Source organism: Sceloporus occidentalis, unplaced genomic scaffold (genome assembly GCF_023333645.1).
Source record: "Sceloporus occidentalis isolate IW3139 unplaced genomic scaffold, rSceOcc1.0.p SCAF_5, whole genome shotgun sequence".
Lineage (NCBI taxonomy): Eukaryota > Metazoa > Chordata > Lepidosauria > Squamata > Phrynosomatidae > Sceloporus > Sceloporus occidentalis.
In genome coordinates this window covers 55,642,892-55,665,293 of record NW_028316985.1, presented here as the reverse complement: position 1 = coordinate 55,665,293, position 22,402 = coordinate 55,642,892, and the positions used below count along the sequence as shown (strand labels likewise).

Genomic DNA, 22,402 nt, shown 5'->3' with positions numbered 1-22,402 from the left:
GGATTGCAATGCCTGTTAATAATACAGAAGAGATAAAGAGGCTAATCCCTTACAACTCTTAGACTATTTGGTTGCCTCATAATGAAGTTTGCTAAGATGCTAATATGATGTAATATGTCTGATGTCTTACATGAAATGTAAAGCCAATGAAAAGCTATGTTTCTGGACAATGAGAAATCTATGTTCTTCCTCAAGGGAAGTAGAGTGTGTGTATGTTTTTTTTTTTTAAAAAGCTTAAAAGATTGGTAAACTGCCTGGACATTATACCATATTAAAGATCTTGAAAGTCCAGTATTTAAAAGTGCTTATCCATAGTGTTTATGCTAAATCTGCCTGTTTAGACTATATAATTCACAAGTTGGGAGCCCAAGTAACTAGAAGGCAATGGGAGAGACCTCCAAACAGATACCAATTATCTGACAAATCTCAAAGATCCATTGATAGGGATAGGGAACCATGCTTGTTTCATCACCAGATGAACCTATGAGCATGGTGGGACAGATAGACGGACCTGTACTTGTAACCAAGTGGTTCAATGAAAGACACTTCTTCTGTCTTTCTTACTATGGAAAAAATATGAAAAAACTTTACAGTGTCTTTTATTAGCTACACGAGGAGCCCTTTAGAAATATTCTTAAACTTATTACATTGCAGTTTGTGAACTTTTGGTACTGAAGGACCCAATCATCTAAGCAGCTGAAAATGAACAGCAATATGTTCCAGTCAATAATAGATCTTACCTGTTCTGTGGTGCTAGAGAAATGGTGGGTAGTTGTGGAAATCCAGGGTTTTTCTGTCACTTCAAAGATATCCTGGTTAATATTAAGTTTGTCCATGTTTTTACTGTTGCTTACTGTAGTATTGCTGATGAAAGTCACTGTACTGCTACCTCCATGAAAATTCTGTGGACTATGTGTTACTGGATTAAAGGGAGGGGATGTATTTCTAGTGCTCCGAACAAATGTTTCAGCATCTTGGAAATCTAAGATGAATAAAGGAAAGTAAATAGCAGCAGTGCTAAACATGATTAGAAGCAATCTTTCATAAATCAGCATCACCTTTATAATGAACATAAATATTATTATACTTTTATAATAAGATGGTGGCTTGGATGTCAGTGGAATGGTCGATCCACTCCAGATTTTAATCAAAACATTAAAGAAATTTAAATCATCAAACTTTTAATCTTCAAAATAAGATTGTGAATTTGCTCCAGGTCTTGAAAGCAGCTATCCAAGATACAGAATCCTGTCCCCAAAATAGGTTCAATGTTTTGAACAGGTCATTTGAGTTCAGACTAAAATGTGGATTCACTGCTTTACTGCTGTGAAACCACCATATTGCAAGTGAAACCTCATATGGATGAAACAGACAAAACATTGAGATTAAAATAGTATTAAATGAACAACAAAATTAAAACCATCTTAAAAATATGACCTCTCCATATTTGCCAGACTGGTAACTGCAGTGTCACACACTCACATACATACTTCGCATATTTGGAAAAAAGGTCTCTCTAGGCATCTGGAGGTCCTCCAGTTTGACTCTATGGGCAATTTATGGTTAACTTCCACCAGAGGCTGGCCATAGAGTTGTGCTGCAGAACCTCCAGATGCTGAGAGAGACCACCTGTCTGGGCATCTAAATCATTGAGTGTGACTCTATGGTCAATTTCCCCTTGAAACATAGGGTTCAACATTTCCCATGATTTTTTAAAATCTTGTTGCCAATGAAGATCATCCACCGAAGTGACCAGAGCCATTGCTGTTCCATAATCTGCCTGAAAATAGATTGAAATGTATCAAAGTAATTTATTGAAGCAGGAACTCTTAGAACTGGTAGGCCATGGAACTTGGCCTTGTTTTAGTGAGGCAATGATCACTCCCTCTATCCACTCATCCAGTCTCCCTTTGACAATGCTGGCAGGGAAAAACAGTTTTTGTTGTTCCATGCATTGCTGTGAAACAGGCATAAAGAGCTGGCTGGTATTGCTGTTTTGAGTTGTTAAATGTCTTCTGTGCACTGGCCAACAAGAGGACCACTCAGTAGCCCACTCTGAGGAAATACCTGACATTTTGCAGGTGAAATAACATATATCCACTCATGGATGCTACAGTTAACCCAGATATAAGTTTAACCCATGCTTGTCCAGTGATAATGAATATGTTTAAATTTGTACAGCTCAAGGATGTTGACAGGATTCTTAGAAAGCCATTGTGTGCAATTTAGACTCTTTCCATTTCTGGATAATTAAAAAAGCCAGAGGGAGACTGGATAGGTGGATAAAAGGTATGATCAATACCACAGTAAAACAAGGCGAAGTTCTAACACACCTAAAGGAGGCAGGTGTAAGACCCTTGTTGGAAAAGCCCTCCTTGGATATCACCATATAAGATTCCTAGCCAGTTTCAAAAATTCAATTTCTGAGCAAGGCAGTGGAGCAAGTGATGGCCTCACAGTTCTAAAATTTCCTGCTGAAACAGATTACATTGATCCGTTTCAATCTATTTTCAGGCTGGTTATGGAACACAGAAGGCTCTGGTCACCTTGGTGGATGATCTTCATTGACAACAAGAAAGAGTAGTGTGTCCCTGTTGGTTTACTGGATGTCTTGGCAGCTTTTGATAACATTACCCATTGTATCTCTCTGCAATAGGGCCTGAAGGTACTGTTTTACAATGGCTTGGGTCCTTCCTGGTGGAGTGAGCCCAGAAGATGGCACTGGATGGTTTGGGATTTAGTGCTTCTAGTATGATGATGACACCCATCTCCTATTGCTCCAAAGAGCTGCTCTGTTCTAATAAAAGCAGTCCTAAAAGGAGTCCTCTGTAGCATTCCCATGAGTTCAAACAGCCCTTCAAATCAAGTGTATGCTTACACACATATATTCCTATCAAAGAAAAATCATAAAAGTTTGTTTATATGCTGGACTTCAAGCATTCAGGTAGTAGGATTTTTTTTAATTAAAAAAAGTATATCCTATTCAAGGCATAGCATAAAGTGGCATCCATTACATTTTGTTTGTTTTCATGATGCTAGCTATAAAGCATGGAAGGGGAGAATAAATGCCTGAGAATGTTGTAGGAGTGCAGTTCCCACCATCTATCATCATTATCTATGCTGGTTAGGGATAGTGGATCTGAGGCCCCCAAATTTCCAGACAGCCACATATTTCCTTCTTTTATATAGAAGTTTTAGAAAATTTAATCAGTTCAGAATTTGAGTGGTTCACTTGTCACTGTTAACACCAATACTGTAAGACTTATATCAGTTCCCTTTCATTTCTGGATGCAATATATAGTCCCACTTTTGACCTGAATGTAAATTTCTTGGCTCCAAGCTATTTTAAGGAATGTATAAACCTGAAAGAGGCTCTGCAGGCAGGGTGCTTTGGTTATCAGAAAGGATCCTGTTCTAAGTCCCTGCATTGTCTGAGGTGGAGTTAGCTTGGAGTGGGGAAACAGGCCTTCTTGGTGGAGCATACTTCTGGTAGAACTGTATCCCTAGAAAACTTCAGTAGTAGGCCACCTGATTTTGAGATCAGTTAAAACCCTGTTGTTGCTGTAACAGGTATTTCAATTCTATTTAAAATTAAATGAATCATTATTTGAATCTGATGCTATTATGGGTTTTTACTGTTCCTTAGGAGTTATTCTTGCTATTGATTTTAATATATGATTTCTATTGGACTTACTGAGCTTGCTTTTGAGATGCTAGCTTTCATGTGGCTCTCTGTGAACTGACAATTGTGATATGAATGATTACATGATGTAAAACATGTGGAGCTACCCTTTTAATGGTCCTTTTAGTTCAGCATTGTTCCTGCTGGCTCACTGACTAGAAACATCACTCCAGGGTTTTAGATGGGTCTTTTTTTAGCCTTAAACTGAGATGCCAGGGATTGAAGCTGGTACTTTCTGAATGAAAATATTCACTCTGTCATTATGTTGTGGAAGTTGTTAGGCAAGACAGTATCATTGTTACATGCTCCCTAACATTTCCCAGATGAGTGTGGTCAAGATGGCAAAAGTTACTAACAAGAATAGACAAGATAGGAGAGGCTGGAGCAGCTTGTTTGTGCCTGATTCTGGTCCTCTCCTAGAATTTATCTCATCTCATTGCTGCTGAGTTGATGGATGAAGTGCAAACTACTTCTACACTTTGAACTCCGTTTGCAGCAACTGAAATAAGCTGAGGACAAAGGAGGAAAGTGAGAGGAGAAGGGAAAAATTGGAACATTGTAACAGCAACTGAAAAAGTGGGTTGACAAAGGATTCTCCCTGATGAACTGAGATAGTTTGAAGGTATGTTGTTGTGCCTTTGTAAAAATAACAACAATTATTTTATTTACTCAGTTTATTACTGTAACAGATGAGAGGAGGGGGTAGAACTTTGCATTTCCCAGTAAACTCAAACTGTTGCAGCCTATTCTAGTTTGTGTGTCCTTCCTCATTGGTTCCCCCCCCCCCCCACCATCTTGACTATACGCTGTTGCTCTTTGACTGCACGTGTCCTGGTGTTCATCTGTGAAATATTGAAGGCTATGCAGTCTTCCACTTTTAGATTGTAGAATGCCACACATCTGAACAAACTGTCACCAACAATGTCACATTGACACGAGCAATATGCCCTTGTTTTTTCAGTCTATGGTGGGTGGGAAAAACAAGAATCCTGCCCAGCTCCTTCTAGGTTGCTGTATGCAGCTGATAGGCTTCTGGTTGTTAAAGGCTGCTTTGTAACAACAGATTGTACAGAGGTTCTCTTATAAATGTTCATGCTGGTTCTGTTCAGGAAATAAGCGTTCTGCTGGGCACAGCCCATGAACTTCTGATAATGGTCTATGATTATATGAGCTTTTTTCGTCACTTATGTTTTGGCGGAGGCCAAAGTAGCAATTAAGAGTCCAGGAAGCATTTTTTTCCTCGCATTTTCTTCCCTGGTTGTTCTTTTTGGGTTAAGAGAATGTAATCTCCTTTATAAGTTGCTAAAAAGGTAGGGCTCTCCTTGTGTCATTCTGTGGTCACTGATGCCATGTTTATAGTCAGAGCACTTTGGGTCTCCCTTTGCATTTTAACTATCTTTCTCTCATATAATATGTTGCTCCTTTCTACAAGGTATTTTATTTGGGGCACTTCAAGAAGCAGTGTTTCATCCATGGCAAACCTTGTTTTGCTCCTACAACACTGGGCTGGTTGCCACGTATAACAATTTAAACTTACAGACCCTCTAAAAAGTTGTAATTGCTGGGTTAGAAGTAGCAGATGTTTCCAAATATGATCACCCAGTATGTAATTATGAAGACTTAGAATGGCAACCTATGATTTTTCCTATTCCAAAAGGAGTAGTTTGTGAACTGCCATCCTGAAATGAACATCTTTTAAAACCATTGACATGTATATTTAATGCTACCAGTAAAATAAAGCTGCCTATCTTCTATTTACTTGCACAAGACACATGACTTTGTAAAGTTCTATTCAATGAAAACCCTTCCTTGTTCCAAACCTCACATATATTATGTTACCTTAACATATATTTTAAACTCACCAGGATAGACTGCCTCCCCCAAAACCATAAATCATTTCAATTAAAAAAAAAATAAAATAATTGCTTTTCTTTGAACAGGAAACTGTAAGGGTCTGTTGACATGAACACACGTTGGATGTTTTGAGGTTCAGTATCCAGCCCTGTGGTAGATGTGACACCCCATTTAAAAGAGTCAAATAATTCATTTGCAGAACTTGAAAAAGTTACTTTTTATTACAGCTCCCAGAATTGTATTTTCGAAGCAGAACTATAAATATGAGTGTACTAAAAATAATATGTGCAAAATTCGCTCAAATTCTGCACTACAGACACCAGAATCCTGTGTTCCTTTAAAAATGTGCACAATGATATATATATATATAGAACAGCCTTATATGTATTCTCTTATTGAGCGTTATATATTTTGCTATGCCTAGATATGGTACAGGTTTCTGGTTGATGTGCAGGGGTGCTGCATAGAAGAGAAAAGAAAAACACGCTATGTTGCAGACAATGCTAGTCACTACCTTTTAGACCTTATCGTCTGTTATTACCCTTCTTGGTATCTCTGTTCTTTGAACTCCATATTTCTTGAGTCCTGCTTTTTAGCTCACTCTCCTGCTTTCTTCCTTGCTGCTTCATTCTCTAGGAATTATCTTCCTGAATATTCACAGGCTGCTTCTTCAATGGCTATTTTAAAACCTCACATAAAAACTCTTTTATTTTCTTAAGCTTTTGGAACTTTGGTTTAGTTTTATTCTTATAATGTAGTATATCCATAGCATGTATTCTTTTTAAATTAAATTGTATGGCATTGAAATGGTCGTGATTTTACTATTCTGTACTGTACAACATTGTGTACACTGGTGATGCCAGCTAGCTATGTAACTAATTTTTAAAAAATCATGCTTTATATTATTGGTTTTATTTTATTTTATTAACTATTGTGTGCAAACTGCTTGGATGGCCAATGTATGATGGAAAAGTAACAAATATTATACCAATAAATATTGTGAAAGATGCCAGAATCCCTATTACACCCAGAGAGAAAAGCTTGTATGCAGTGGGTTTCATTGGCATGAATTGCAGAATAGGTATTAGCTCATTGGATTGAATATATTTTGTGTACACTGTATGCTTTCTTATCAAAATGCCTTCCCAACTCATATCACTCAACTAGCTCATATGTGATATCCTTTTTGCTTATCCTCTGTTTTGTCTACTTAAGACTGTAGACAAAACAAAAAGAGGATATAACCTATGAGTTATATGACTCATGTCAAACTTGGTGTCTAACCATTTCTTCCCAAGTGAACTGAATGAAGATTTTTACATGCAGGCAGTAGCTTTAAATTAAAAATGCAGGTGTAATCTTAAATTAGAAAACAGTAGCGTATATATATTATTATTTAGGCATATGTTTTTGTTTTTTTTAATATTGTGAATAGTTTAATTCTATTTTAATTTTGCCCTTTGTATGTTTTAGCTATTTTTTTACCTGTAGCAAACTCATGTTGATTTTTTTTTAATCACATTGCCAAAATTAAACTTTTTCTTTCTGCTTCCTCTGCTAAGACCTTAGTTCATGCTTTGGTTATTCCCCGCCTTGATTATTGCAATCTTCTTTTGATAGGACTCCCATTATCTCACCTTAATCCTCTGGTTTCCATTCAACATTTTGCTTCTAAGATTATCTTTTTGGCTTGTCGTTTTGATCATGTTACCCCACTACTGGTATCTCTTCATTGGCTACCCATTCCTTTTAGGATTCTGTATAAGATTCTTCTTTTAACATTTAAAAACTTACATAACTTAACCCTCCCCCCCTTATCTTTTAGCCCTTATTTCCTTCTACTAGTCTGTTCAAACTCTATGTTCCACAGGTTCTAGGTTTCTTACCCAGCCAAGGGTTTCCTCTTCCTTGGCTCGGCTTCATCCTTCATCACTCTCTGCACCCATACTCCTGGAATTTCCTCCCTTAACATCTGCAGACTACCTCTTCTCTTGTTAGTTTGAAATCTGAATTAAAGACTTGTTTTCTAAAGGATTTGGAACTTTATTTTAATACTGTTTTTATAATTTTATACTTGATTACATGTATTAGTTGCTTTTATAGCAATGTACTTTACCTGCATAATTTGCTATAACTACTGTATAGTTTTATGTTTTATTTCTTAGATTGTACGCCTCTGGCAGGATTTTATTTTTTTAATAGATTGTATCTGTAATGTGCCATGTAAACTTATGGCATTATACAAATAAATGATGATGATGATGATGATGATGATGATGATGATGATGATGATACACATAGATTCACCAAAACCCCAGATAATTACACATGCACAACTTTTCAGTATGTACTTTTAAATCTTTTCTCTCATATTCCTAAATCAGTGTCTAACTGAACAGAAATATGTGCCTGAAAAAAGCCAACAAGCATAAAAAATGCTTTAGGAGTTCGTTTCTTTCTATTTATTTATGTTGTTAAGCACATTTAAGTTGTTTTTAATGGTAAAAATTATATGAGCAGCTTTCATAATGAAATTTCATTCAGTAGTAGTCATCAAAAATTAATAAAATCAAGGCTGTTGATAGTAAGAAAAAAATATAACTAGGAAAATACTAACATATTCCATATACTCCAAATGTTTCTATTTGGCAAGAAATGTCCTCTGTTGTCACACTGCTCCATGGCCAGGCAGTAGCCCTGTATTCAACCTGGGCTTCTCTCAAAGCTTTTCAAAAATAGGATTTTCCTATTTTTGAAAAGCTGTGTGAGAGGCCCAGGTTGCATATGGGCTGGCTACTGCCTGGCCATGGGGCAGTGTGATAGGATCCGTCTTTGAGTTTTAGATCCCACGTCTATCCCGGCAGGACTTCTCTGTGCAATACTGAAACCACTGTACCATGCTTACTCTCACCTTACTTCAATTGTTGCAAATGGAGTTCAAAGTGCAAAAGTAGTTGCCACTCAAATTCAATGGAGGAAAGAGGAGAGGCTCCAGGAGAGAAATCTTGCTCTTCCTGGTAGGATCAGGCAAAAGCAACATGCTAAAGCCTCTCTTAGCTTGTTTGTTCATCCTTATTAGTAATTTTTGCCACGTTTGCCAACTCTAATGTTATTTAGCCACATGTATCCTACATGTGAAATACTGGAAGTGATTCAACAACTCTTAATGTTCCATGTTACTGCTTTGGTTGGTTGGCTGAGAGCTAGGATCATTATGGGGATGGTTCCTTTTGAGATAATCCTTTTGATTTTATGGCTTGCTGTTATTATTTTCTGCCTCATCAATTATTACTTTCTACCTAACACCAACCTGCTGTCCTGCCACAATCATGCTAGTTTAAGAATGGAAGCATACCAGATTGGCATCATTTCTCATCAAACCTTCCCCCATGACAGCATTTTGTTGATCCATGGTTGCATGACCTGTTTTTACATTGCCAATGCCACCTTCCAGAAGTTCCCACAAGTGACTGTGGCTGTCAATTGACTCTCAAAGCTGACTCCTGTGTGAATGTGTATACAGCAGCCAGCTTTAGGAAGGTGTTGGCCACATCAATTGCTACTCTGCCCCCTCCTGAATGTGGGGCTGCTGTGAGCACATTCACACCACAGTCCTGCACTTCGAGACAGGGACGTAGCCAAGGGGGGGGGGTTCTTGGGGTCCAGACCCCCCCCTTCCATTAGAAAAATGAATGGTGTGTGCTGCTGCGCCGCCACACTCAAGTCCCATTATAATGGTGGCACTTAGTCTGGACCCCCCCTTCCTAAAATCCTAGCTATGTCCCTGTTCGAGAGGAAGGGGAGACAAATGATCACAGTTGCCAACCATCTGCTGAAGTTGGCTACTGTGTGAATGTGTGCACATCAGCTGGCATCAGGAAGGTATTGACCTCTGTGATCACTCTTCTGACCACCTTCTGGTGCATGCACATTCACACAGCAGCTTTCCACTTTGGCAAGTGATCCCAGCTACCAACTGATTCCTGAAGCTGGTTGCTGTGTGAATGTGCACACATCAGCCATCTTCCAGAAGGTGCAGGAGACTGGGATTATTGCAAAAGAGAGGAAGAGAGAAGCAGAATCACACCCACTCATACCACATGACTGACTGAGATGTGGAACTTCAGAGGAAAGGATCTACTGCATGAAGGCAGCAATGGAATGGCAATGAGACTGAGAGACTATTGACGAGTTTTCTCCATCAATAAAAAGGTACACTATAGTTCTGAGAGCAATGCAAGGCAGCAGCAGGATGAAAATGAATGATGTCATGTGATGATTCCACTTCTCCAGCATCATGTGATAAAGTCCCTAGCGAGAACCTAAATATGATGGCCTAAAATATGATGTGTGGAATTCTAGTTTAGGTCAGTTATGCAGCTGCCCCTTTACTGGCTGTAGCGACTCCTTTTTGTGCCCTCCAAGGGGAGCCATAGCTGCATGGCTTTATGACACCCCTTCGGTGCTGCATCATGTGTATGCAGCAAGTGCACCAAAATGGCACCCTTGGGGCAGTGTTAGGATGTCCAGCGTGTGGACGCTGCACCCTAACTCCGCCAACAGGCTGGCACAAAATGCCGGTTTGTATTGGGCCAAAGTGCTCATAGAGAATGCATCAGCCCAGAGTTAAAATATTAAGCTTGTGTCCCGTAGTCCTGGGATATGTGGTCAAAGACAACATCCACTTAAATTCTCTGCCAGTCATGCAAAACTTCTCAGGCTTATTGTTACATATTTGGTATGATACAGTAGTTAACAAAATGAAATGTGAAACAAGAATTCTGCAATCATACTAACCATAAACAATTTACTAGTCATATTTAGACAAGCTTCTTTCACTTGCACACACTTCTCCATGTTGCCACCTAGTTTTTGCCAGGACTGCTGAGTGCTTTTAATTCCCAATAAGGCACTCTAGAAGTTGTAAGTACAGTATTATTCAGTGAAGCCACAAACAAACCTTTGTATGGATCTGGGGAGGTTTATGTTTGTTATGCTGAAAATATACTTGTTAATCACTATCTACTGTTCTTGATTTTTGTTTTAAAAAAACTACTGCTTTTTAAGTCTGTTAATTTATATGGTAAAACTAATGAAGAAGAGATACTTAGTAATTGGTATGCTTATTTTCCCCCCAGACTGCATCAAATCCATGTGCCACTCCATCTTCAGTATATCAAGAAAGGCCATTAAAAAAAGCTAGAGGGAGACATTTGAAGGACTGGGGACAAATACCAACTCTGGTACCACATGACAGGCTGAAAAATACGCATGGATAATTAGAAACAAATTTCTCATTACTGTCCTTAAAATGTTAGACTGACATCTTGTTGGTTAAGCCCTACTAGAGTTGATCCATTCAATTAACTGATGGATGCTGAGTCAACATGTAGATAAATATCATTGAATCAGTGGGTCTACTGTAGTCAAAACTAATAACAGGAGTTAGGCCTTACTTTTTAAAACCAACCAAAATGGCTTTGTATTTTTACAAGTCACATAATTTTCCAGCAACTCCAGTAACATTATTTTGTGGTATAGAAGACACTTGAGAGCTCACAAATGTTAAGGGCATCTTACCATTGCTTGAGCACAGGTTTTCATGAACAGGTTCTCCCTTCTCGTTGATTTCCATTTTTTTCCAACTATGGGGATATTTCCTACCCATCTTCACAACAACCTTTGAACCTTGTTTCTTGAGGAAGAGAGAGCTGTTTTTCACCTCAAGGAGCCCTTCCTTGCTGTGACAGGTCCAGTTTGGTGCCTCAGAGCAGTTGGCAATGATTGCTCTGCGGGAATGAGCAGCATAGGACCTGGTGATAGACAGACATTGGCCAGATTTGACATGGAGAAGCTTTTCTTCATTCATCCATCTCCATTGCTGGTTAATATTAGTAAAGTTGCATGTTCCCACATGTGCTATTTTCTTGCTCTCATAAATACATTGCTGTTTTTGCTCATGGATAATCAGAAAACCATCTAGGGAAAAAAAAGAACCCATGCAAATGTAAAAAGAACATAGATTAATGTTCACAGATCAGCAACAACAGTAACAGCCCAAACCAACAAGTCATATCATTTGCATTTTATCTTCCTCTCATGTTATTCACATAAAAATGGTTAAGTAAAAGTGATATTTGAAACAAAAGGATATTAATATTCTGACTATTTTGAAGCTTTCTTGATTCTTACTTAGGTAGTTTCTGAGTCACACTATACAAAAAAGTGTTACTAAAGCAATTTAAGACAAGCATAAAACAGCACATAGACACGATTCATAGTTGAATCTGAATGGAGTAACTCTTAGACCCAGTGAAATCAGTGTAACAGAAGTCCTTTATTGAAGTGACTTTGATGGGGCCTACTCTAAATATGGCTTAAGACATCAGATACCTTTACTTTCATGTCACAACTTAACACTAAGGAAGATTCTTAATAAATCTGTTGAAAAGGTTTGAGACATGTGTCACCTGGGAACAGTTCTGCATCTCTGCCAATATGTTGTGCTCTGCTTAATATAAACATGGGGCATCTTTTACAAATATAAATTTCATACCGAACACTCCTAATGAAATTTATATATATTTTTTTAAAATTAAGGACAAGACTAGCACCATGTTCAGAATGGTTAGATTTTCAGCCTCCCTCCCAATAAAATGTATCCAATCCCCAATGAATTCCACCATCGTACAAATACAATTGCAGTATTAATTGCTATCAAAAAGTCCCTTCTTCTGAAAAACAGCAAAATAGTATTTAAAATAGCACGCTGTAGGCCTTCCTTTGCAGAACTTTTCATTTCTAGCAGGTTGTGGAACAAGTTATTATGGAAATTAGTATTATACTTCTGCTTTTATAATCTTCAGGAAACATGAACAAATGTGAAGCTTTCTGAAATGCATTTGGCCCAAATGAAGTATCCAGTGGTAGAACTTCTCAAAGAATGAAGTAACTATTAAAATGAAAGTTTATTTTCTTTTTGAAGGAAACCTAAACAATCTTGCATTTGCTTGACCCATCCCTCCATTCCTCTTGTAATAACTGAAGCTCGGAAATCATTCTCTTTCAACAGCATTGTGGAAACTCCCAGAACGCTTGGGAATCTCAGCCAGAAAGAGGAAGAGGCATGAAAATGCTGAAGAGTTGTACTTACCCGACATCCCAAAGGCCAGGCAGATAAAAATTAGAATGTGAAGTAAAGTCTCCATTTTCTCTGTAACAGTTCCTTTTGCTTCTCTTTCTCTCTCTCTCCCACTCCCCCCCCCCCCAAAAGCATACCCCAGATAAGTGAAGCGAAGGCTAGGAAGGAAATGTGCCTTCACAGGAGGAAAAAGTTAGTGACGAACACTTCCTCCTATTCAATTGCTTTTTGGGGAGTTTTACACCACTCTGCCCTTTCATATGATTCTTCAGCCAGTGCTCACTGTCTGGTCTGTTTAAGGAAACCTAAGCAAAAGAAAACTACATTTTATAAAAGAAATACAGTGCTTGAAACTCTCTGAAAATTCAGCTGGGAAGAAGGAACTGTAATTTTGTTTAATTGCCTGTATGTGAGCCATTACATGTCTGCAGGTGCTTGTGATTGGCCTGTGTAAATATATATCACATTGTCCTGTAAACACCACCAACATTTTGTAATAATATGTTATGTATCAATTCCAGGAACATCACATGAATAGGTATATGGGGTGCTTGTCACTGTATGCTCAAACATCTATAGAAAAATGAAGGTCCATATCTCAAAGGCTCTCCTTTACCTTCTTCCATTTTGAGTTCAAATGATTCTTAGATGCTGGGTACTTCAAGTAGAGGGTTTGACTGTCCAATCAATCCTCCTCATTCATGATTTTTTTTTTAAAAAAAATGTAGATCCAGATATCATCATGTTCCATTTGTAATACTTCTATATATTCCTACTGCTGCCTCTTTATGTATTCTTCATATTTTTTTTCTTATCATTACACATTTCTTGAGGCAAATATGGGACACATTTTCCACTGGTAGTTCTTGGAGTCTTCCACTTGAAAGCACTCATATTGTGTGACAGCCACAGGGTTCTTTTAGTCCACTAGAAGTTTATGATCTAATATTCTTATCATGACTCAGACTGGCTATGCCTGATGGGAATTGGGGTTCAACAACATCTGGAAGGCCACTTGTTTCCCTCACCTCACAAGTTGTATGAGAAAACCAACACAAAGTGATTAGCACAATAATTATCACATATGCACTATATTGTGATAAGCGCCATAATTCAATTGCATGAAAAATGTTCAGGCAGCACCTGCCTTCTCTGAAAGTAGACCCATAGTCTTAAAACTTATATTTAAAATTTGCCTTTGCACATAGGTCTTCCTTGGGGAGAGACCAAGCATGATATGGTGGTTTGAGCATTGGACTATGACTCTGGAGACCAGGGTTTGAATCCCCGCTCGGCCATTAAAAACCCACTCAGCCATGGAGACCCACTGTGATCTATGATATGTCAAGTCACACTCTCTCAAGTTCAGAGGAAGGCAAAGGCAAGCCCCCTATGCCAAAAAACAAAAATAAAAACCCTGTGATACATTTAAGGTAGGGTCACCATAAGCCAGAAACCACTTGTAGGTATACAACAAAATTTTCTCAGGCCTGTTACAGACTGCCAAAATAAAGCTGCTTCGGGTCTCTTTGGAGGTATGCTGTTTAAATGATGCATGCATCCTAAGAATCTGGAAGCTGCACCAAAGCTGCACTCCAGTGCTTAGGAATTATCACTTGTGGGCACTGCAGCAGAAACCAGCAAGCTAATCTGTGTACTTTGTGCCTATTGGAGTAGAAGAGTTGCAAAATACGATGATAATCAAGGAAATAAATATAGGAATCTTCAGATATTTATACCAAGTTTATTGGCTATATGAAGCAAAGGTAACATCACTGTTTTAGAAATGCATTATTTGATACGGTGCTGAAACCTCATACTTTTGCCAAAAAGAGGTGTACCTGCTGAATAAACAGATCATTGCCAAGATAAAAACAGAAGAAAGAAAATAAGATCCTCATTTTTCATATAGCATTCTGTGTTTCCAAACATCCTTCCTCTCACTAAAAGGAATGAAAGGTTTGACTATTTATTAGAAAAAGCCCCAAATGTTTAGTAAAAGACAGGCAGATATTTAAAATCCTTATTAATGAATATACGTAACAAAAAATTTTCTCCCCCAAAAGTAAAACAACTCACTAGATTTACAAACACAATGGATTCTGTCCTGGAGCATAAAGTAGCTTCTAAGACAATAAATGATATTGAATAAATATATAAGCATTGAAGAAGACACTAGACTCAATCCGTTGGGCAAGCCCTTTGAAATGAGCCAGAATTCCACAAGAGTACAGGAGCCTCCATGACAATGTGTGCTTCTTTTACAACTTTCCTTTGTTTTAGTAGGTCGTGCCTTTGTATTATTCTCTTTGTGTTGCAGCCATTGTGTTCTGCAATGTTTTACAGAATTTACTATACACACCACAAATTTAAGAGTATTTAATGGACTTGTCATATAAAATACAAACTGATTTTGTATAGTTTCAAAACAATTGATTTTTATGACTCTCCCCCCCCTCCCCCGTATTTTGTATCATTTTCATTTGAACTCATTATCAGTCACTTGTGCCTTTTAGCGGAAAGATCTCAAGCGGCTCCAAATTATATTTACCACAAAGTAGGTCATAGCACTTAACAGGGACAGTTGAACACCTGACAGCCTATTTCACAAGACAAACTTTGCAAACGTTAAAGTGTTTATACACATTTCTTCTGTGGAATTTCCCATGTCCAGCTGTTATAGAACATACATACATAACATACATTCTGTGTGGCAGATTCCATTAATACAGAAATAAATCTCCCATAGGATATATATGCAAAATCCAAATGTAACATCAGTACATTAACCTTCATTAAAACTGTTTCAGGGAACTCACAATACATTCAAGACAAGGATCCGTCAATCAATGATGCATTTTTAATTATTTTAAAAAACCCATCCACATTCCTTTTACAAGCTGGCTGCAGTTCCTCTCTTTCCACAGCAGTAAACTCCTTGAAGAAGTTGCTGGTAGGTAATCAATTACCTCAAGAGAGATTGATACATATGATTCTCCCTTCTTGAATTCATGGGACAACTTCAGCAGAGAGTCTGCTTTCATATAGGCTCAATGCATGATGCACAAATTCATACTGTTCACTGGTTTGGACCATTCCACCTCTGTAGGGAAAAAGAAAGATGAGAAAAAAAGGGTGAAGGAGTTTGTGAGAAAAAAATATTTTCCCTCTGAGAGTTGGAGAAACTTTGAAGGAAGAATTTCTGTTTGTAGTGTACACACTTTCCTCTTGAACAGATTTTTGAAAAGCTATTTATTACAGGCTGCGTATCCCTTACCCCAAATGGTTGGGAACAGAAGCGTTTTGAATTTCAGATTTTTTAAAATCATGGAACAACTATATTTGCATATACATATATAATGAGGTATTTTAGGTCCACAACACACTGCAGAAATAGTCCAGTTTGAGACAGCTTTAACTGCTAGGGAATCCTGGGAAGTATAGTTTTGTGAGACATTTAGCCTTCTCTGTCAGAGAGCTCTAGTGCCACAATAAACTACAATTCACAGGATTCCCTAGCACTGAGCCAGGGCAGTTAATGTTTCAGTTGTCTGAAAAATCATTACCTCTCTCCAGTATCAACTGCCATGTTAATTGCTCTAATGTGGGAAAGTGCACTGGATAATTAACTGGTGTCCTGGATTCCTGTCAGTCATACATTCAAAGTGGTCACAAACATATAATATAACAGGCTTTGGGAAGAAAGACAGAAGTTCTGTTATTGCCACTGTCCATAGTAAGTTGCACCTCTAGGAAACTGTTGGAAAAAATTCACTCTATGTTGCAGAAATCTGCCAACTTTTTTGCCCATAAATACAGTGGAGAATTTTACGAAGCTGTTTTTTTGCATGTCTACAACTAGAAAGTTACTTATACAAGAATGAATATGACTGCATGCTGAAGCCATCCATAAATGAACAGTGGCAGGATCGTTACTTAGAATTATTGCTCACAGCGGTAGGTGTAATTACTTTCTTCAACTTTTAGGCACAGGACTCTGGCCTTAGTGCACCCTATGCTCCTTCAACAAAGAACACTCCATTACATGTTGCATTTTGGAAGTCCAAGAATCAACATGCTGGCAAATACCTTCCAACTTCTCATAGATGAAAACTGTGATATATATCTGGCCAGGTAACATCAGAGAATGGTCAAGTTGGCAAAAGATATTAATGAGGAAGAACACATAAGGTAAGAGAATCTGCTTTGCCTAAGCCTACTGGGGAGGGCAAAATTCCACCCTCTCCTCTTCTCTCCCCTTGCTGAGTTAACAGTACTTTGAATTCAGTTTGCAGCACTGAAGTAAGGTGAAGACAAAGGGGAACATGAGAGGAGGATAGTAAAACTGTTCAATTTTAAAGGCAGCTGAAAAAGAATGACAGAGGATTAATTAGGACTGTCTTGCCAAATCTAGACAGTAGGAACGCTTACCTACATGTCTACTAATCTAGGCTGGGGAGTCTTGTAAGTTCTGGGAGGTGTAGTCTAAATCTATGCATAGACCTTCCCTGTGCTGCAAAAGTGTGGGATTCCATTTCCTTGGAGACACCCCAAAACTGCAACTTGAGTCTTTCAGGATTTTTAAAAGATATATTTTTATATTTTTACTACTACAATTTTTGTTATATTTTTACTAATATTTAATCAATTAATTTATATGTAGCTTTCACTGTGGGCATGAGAATGCCCTGAATATGGGGTAACAGAGATCCCAGTTTTATGAGAAACTGCTGTATTGCAAGCATGACCATATATTTTGTGCACTGAAAATCTCAAGTCACACATTCAGAATCTGTTTGTCCTTCTTCATTGTGCACACCAACGGCTCCAGACATTTAACTATTCACTGATTTCATTTGGACAGAGCAACGTGCATCTTAAAACGTATAAGCAAACGAGAATCTGGCTTCCAATGTCAATTCATTTGCATTCTTACACTAAATATGTGACCTACTGTGCCCTTAGAGCACATGTACAATGTGCAGCTTTTCCTGTACCTTTTCTAACGCCTATCAGGCTTCCTGTCTCACCAGCTGACACTGAAGAAATTTTGCAGTGGTGATTCATTTCAGCACCTTAGCAGCAATTCTGTTTAATTTGACCATAAAATATAGTGTGTGGATCAGATACATGTGCTAAAAGCATAAAAAACAGAAACGGTGGCATTCCTGCACCATTGCAGAACAGAGGTCTAGACTAAAATGGCTGAAAAGTAGATGTAAGGGAGAGGACAATGTACCACTTCTCTCACCACTCCTCTGCTGAAAATCATAGGTCTAACCTGCACTGAAGTAATAATGCAGTTTGACACTACTTTGATGGCAATGGTTCCATGCTATGGAATTTTGGGATTTGTAGTATTGTGAGATATTTAACCTTCTCTATCAGAGATCTCTGGTTCCACAAGAAACTACAAACCCCAGGTTTCTATAAGATTGAGCCATGACAGTTAAAGCAGGGTAAATGGCATTATGAAGATTAGATTGTAGTGTTTTGTAGTCTCTTATTGTATACAGCTCAAGAAAAAAAATCCAGAAAGCAAAACTGTTAGAGCCTTGTTAAACATGAGTCTTATTTTATCTCCTCATACCAGAGGCCCAGCTGAACTGTGATGAAGGAGATGTCATTTTGCAAACAGTAATTCACCACAGTGGGCTTGATCATTCAGTTTGAAACTGTAATCTCTGCCATAGAGGTGGGTCTACAATTCCCACAAACCCACAGCTAGCATGGCCAGCGACTATGCAGGATGTGTAACTTATGGGATGCAGTAAAAAAGTAACATTTCCAAACTCTGGTGTCAACACTCTGCCATACTTGCCCATCAATAAAGCTGCTTTTTTAATTTGGTTGGAAAAATGTTCAAATTATTTGGAAATAGGTTATAAAAATAGTGACAACATCAAACATACCTACTTGTCCTGATACCTAGTTGGAACCTGAGTTCTTTAATCTGCCAACTTTGCGTTGTTCTGCAACTAATTTGTTCTGTTTATAATGTATATAAAATTAGAATCAGTGAGGTTAGAGCAGGGGTAAATGCAACCTAAGAAATACCAGTTGGCAATTAGAGGTGGGATTTTCCATTTTGTGTCACCTTACCTGTCCAAACGCAGTTGGCAGACAATGCTTAATGCATCAACTACCCCTTCTTTCTTCAGCTGATGACATCCAATAGCAGTTGCAATAAAACATCCAGTTCTTCCTATTCCAGCACTGAAAATAAATTTTTAAAAATTAGACCAAAACTGAATTGAGTCAAAATTATAGTAATCAGCTACCACAATCTTATAAGGTGGTCGTAAGTCTTTAAAAGACCACATTCAGTCCCAGTTTTGGGGGAAAGGCAAAGTATAAATGATGATGATGGTGACGATGATGACAAAGATGATGGGTGGAACCCTATATGGCCTTTACGTATGCATATGCACCATAGTTACAGTGCTTTGAAGTGAATCCCAGCTCAACCCCACCTTCCAATCTCCACTTACTGGGCAGCTGCTGCTGTGATCAATGAGGGTCTGTTCCACTATCACTCAAGAAGCAGCTGGCTGCTGTTTCCACCCCTTCCTGAGACTGATTCCCAATGTGACAGGCAAAAACAGGGTCACTATTACAATGTGGCAGCCAGCTGCTTCCCAAATAATGGGAACAGAGCCTCGACTGAGATTTTACAGCTACATAGGTCTTTAGGTTGCCACTAATCTATATGATAATATAAGAAGATAATACAATGACACATCCATTGTGATCCTACACAGTAGTGCTACTAGAGGGGTGTGGGGTGTGTGACCCACACTGGGTGAACCTGGGGGGGAGGTGATACCTGGTCTGGCCCTCCACTTGTTTCCAGAAGGAACCAGGGCAGTGGAGAAGAAGGTGAGGGTGGCAGGTGCATGTACATCCCTGAGGTCCTCCCCACTGCCCTGGCTCCCTTTGCAGAGGAAACCAGGGCAGTGAGGAAGGGTGGCAAATGCATGCATACTCGAGAGATTCTGCTGTCTGGCAGCAAGGAAGCCTGAACAAGAAACCCCACTGTCCATGCCTCCCTTTTGCTGCCTCACTTGCCCAGCTGCCCATCCTCTGGCAACCCTTTTCCTGGTATCATTTGGTAGTGCAAGGCCATCAGCTGGAGGACAGGTAAGAAAGGCAGCAAGGGAAATGGAGGAAGTGAGCACCTCACCAAGCAATACCAATGTTCTACCATTAGGCAAATGAGGGAGATGCCTTCAGCTGCATACTATGCGTGTAAACACACAACCGCAAATTATTAAACATGCTCTTTTTTGTTTTTACTGTAGTGCATTGAGACAGAAAGGTGCTTGGGGGATGTATTACCTCTGGTGCCAAAATAATTTTGCTGGCTTTGGGTACCATACAACATGACTTTTGGGGATTTGTTCCTCCATCTCAGGCAGCAAAGTGTCTTCAGCTACACCTGTCTTCACATTTCTCTTGTAAACAAATACACGTTGGCTTGATTATGTGGATGAAAACTTATAAATAAAACTAGAATTGCCTAAGCTTATTGTTTGTAATTAGTTCCATAAGAAGTCAGGTCAAAATCATTTTCAAATGCTATCAGGGATGATTATGTCTCCTTGACACACAAACCTCCAGAATGGGTGAAATCATTATAAAACCATGAGATAACTGGGGGATAATAAACAAATGGAGAATGGTGGCCAATAGTTACACAACAGTGAGCCCCTTTTACCTCAAAGACAATGAAATAACTGCACAAACTAAAATCAACAAATGTTTTGTCTCAGTTCCCAGGCATCTTTCAATTCTTCCTTCTTCCTTAAATAACAGTCACCCATAGCAGACATGTGTAGCTGTTTCCTGCCACAGTATGGTGGGAATGTGCAATTACACATTTCTTTGGGATTTTTTTTTTTAAAAGTATGATGCAGGGCATATCTGAGAAGTGGACCCTGTTTTGAATTACCAGATCTTTCTGGTAACAAATATTTGTTATCTGGTAACAAATATCTGGTAACAAATAGGGTGGAGAACAAATATTTAGGATCTCAAAAAAGCCTCTGGTTGGCTGCATCTGAGCTATGGCCTGCAGCTAGTGCGTTCCTGCTGTATAAAAATTCTGCTTCATTCAATTTTCAGGAGAAACAACATTTATGAAAAATCAAATTACCTGCAATGCACAATTACAGGTCCTCTACCAGCCGATGCCATCCTGTCCTCTTCTACATCAAGCATAAGCTGCAGAAGGGGTTGAGCACTATCTGGAGTTTTGTGGTCTGGCCAGGATGTGTACCAATAGTGTTTGACATGTCTTGGTTGGCTTCCCTGCTGAAAATAAAGAGGCACATTTGTGATGAACCACAGATAGTACTTGAATTACTATCTAAAAGAAGAAGAACACAGAAGCTGATTCCCCATCCCCAAGAAATGAATCATAATAATGAACATTTCACTGTGTGAGATGCAGATATTTTCTGACCCCAAAGAAGTTCATTGTATTGTTGTGTGCAAAAATGTCCCATGTCCCAAAGTGTGTGTAAAATCAACATGTTCCACACAAACACCCAGAGCTAGAAAACACAATGTTTAATGAAAATAAAATAAAAAGCAGATAAAATAAAATGTATAGCTCTAAAATACTCCCTCAGTCTAATGCATGAAGGTGAAGGATAAAGTCTAGAAATGATAAAATTCAATTCAGTTGTGTCCCTAGCTCTCCTTTAGCAGATGCATATATGTCAGTATAAGACAGGAATGGATAACCTTATGGACTCTCAAATGCTTGTAAACTGTACCTCCCATCAGCACTAACCAACACAGTCAATGAAGAGGGATGCTGGGAGCTGAAATGTAACAGCATCTGGGAGATGACAATTCCCTCTCCTTTGACACCGGCATGTCTTATTGTATGAAGTAGTTCTGTACACAGCTGGCTGGTATATATAACTAGACATATACAAGGCTATACTGGCCAGAATTTATTTGCTTGCACTACAACTCCTGGAATCCACTAGTTTGAGAGATTCTGAGAAGTGTAGTCCAAATAACTATGACATATTCAGCAGACATGAAGATATACAGGACTACTAGGGCATCCATAATCCTATTTGCTTTCTCTTACATTCTATATTAATTATTTATATTATATTCCTGAAACTCCCTTGATGTTTGGTTCTTTCTTTAGTGTTAGTGAGTCCCACAAACTAACAATTACATATAGTTTAAAAAATTAAAGTTACCTTTAGTGTAAGGTCGCGGACAGTATAATTCTCACATTCCTGCACACTGTTGACAAGTACTTCCACTTTCCCATAGATCCCTCTCTTCTCTGGCCAATACAGCACACATTTCTGAGGGGGGAAAGAATTTCAAAATTGCTGTATTAATCAAAAAAGATATTTAAGATTTTATTTTGAATGAAAGTGTTAATTATTCTTAATTAACTTTAAAAAAGTATTGTGCAAGAGTTATAGTGCTAGAATGAACTGAGATGACCCAGGTTCAAATCTACATTTGATTGTGAAATTCACTGCATGAACCTTGGCCAGCCAGTATCTCTGTCTAACAAACTTCACAGGGTTGATATGAACATAAAATGGGGAGAGGGATCATCTTGAGCTCCTTGGACAAATGGTGTGGTATAAATGTATAGGTTGAGAATCCCTTGTCTAAAATGCTAGGGACCAGAAATATTTTAGATTTCAGAATTTTTCCAGTATTGGAGTATTTGCATATACATA

The 22,402-nt window shown here is 38.4% G+C and overlaps 2 protein-coding genes across 5 annotated transcripts in view; both read right to left on the bottom strand.

Annotated features, from left to right (window-relative positions):
• Positions 1-12,785, bottom strand: part of PTPRB (protein tyrosine phosphatase receptor type B) — a 96,887-nt gene extending 84,102 nt beyond the window's left edge. Inside the window, exons 1-3 of the mRNA XM_089524119.1 lie at positions 12,690-12,785; positions 11,117-11,515; positions 741-982 (exon numbers count right to left, since the gene is read on the bottom strand). Coding sequence (XP_089380245.1) covers positions 741-982; positions 11,117-11,515; positions 12,690-12,744 — 696 coding nt within the window. The 5' untranslated portion in view covers positions 12,745-12,785. The remainder of the gene's footprint in view (positions 1-740; positions 983-11,116; positions 11,516-12,689) is intronic.
• Positions 12,786-14,421: 1,636 nt separating this feature from the next.
• Positions 14,422-22,402, bottom strand: part of PTPRR (protein tyrosine phosphatase receptor type R) — a 130,364-nt gene continuing 122,383 nt past the window's right edge. For 3 of the 4 annotated variants that reach the window (XM_089524113.1, XM_089524110.1, XM_089524111.1), the window contains 4 exons: positions 21,902-22,012; positions 20,833-20,990; positions 18,780-18,893; positions 14,422-15,780 (listed from right to left, as the gene is read on the bottom strand). In XM_089524113.1, the coding sequence (XP_089380239.1) occupies positions 15,687-15,780; positions 18,780-18,893; positions 20,833-20,990; positions 21,902-22,012 (477 nt within the window). In that variant the 3' untranslated portion in view covers positions 14,422-15,686. The remainder of the gene's footprint in view (positions 15,781-18,779; positions 18,894-20,832; positions 20,991-21,901; positions 22,013-22,402) is intronic. The other variant, XM_089524112.1, reaches the window with a different exon arrangement.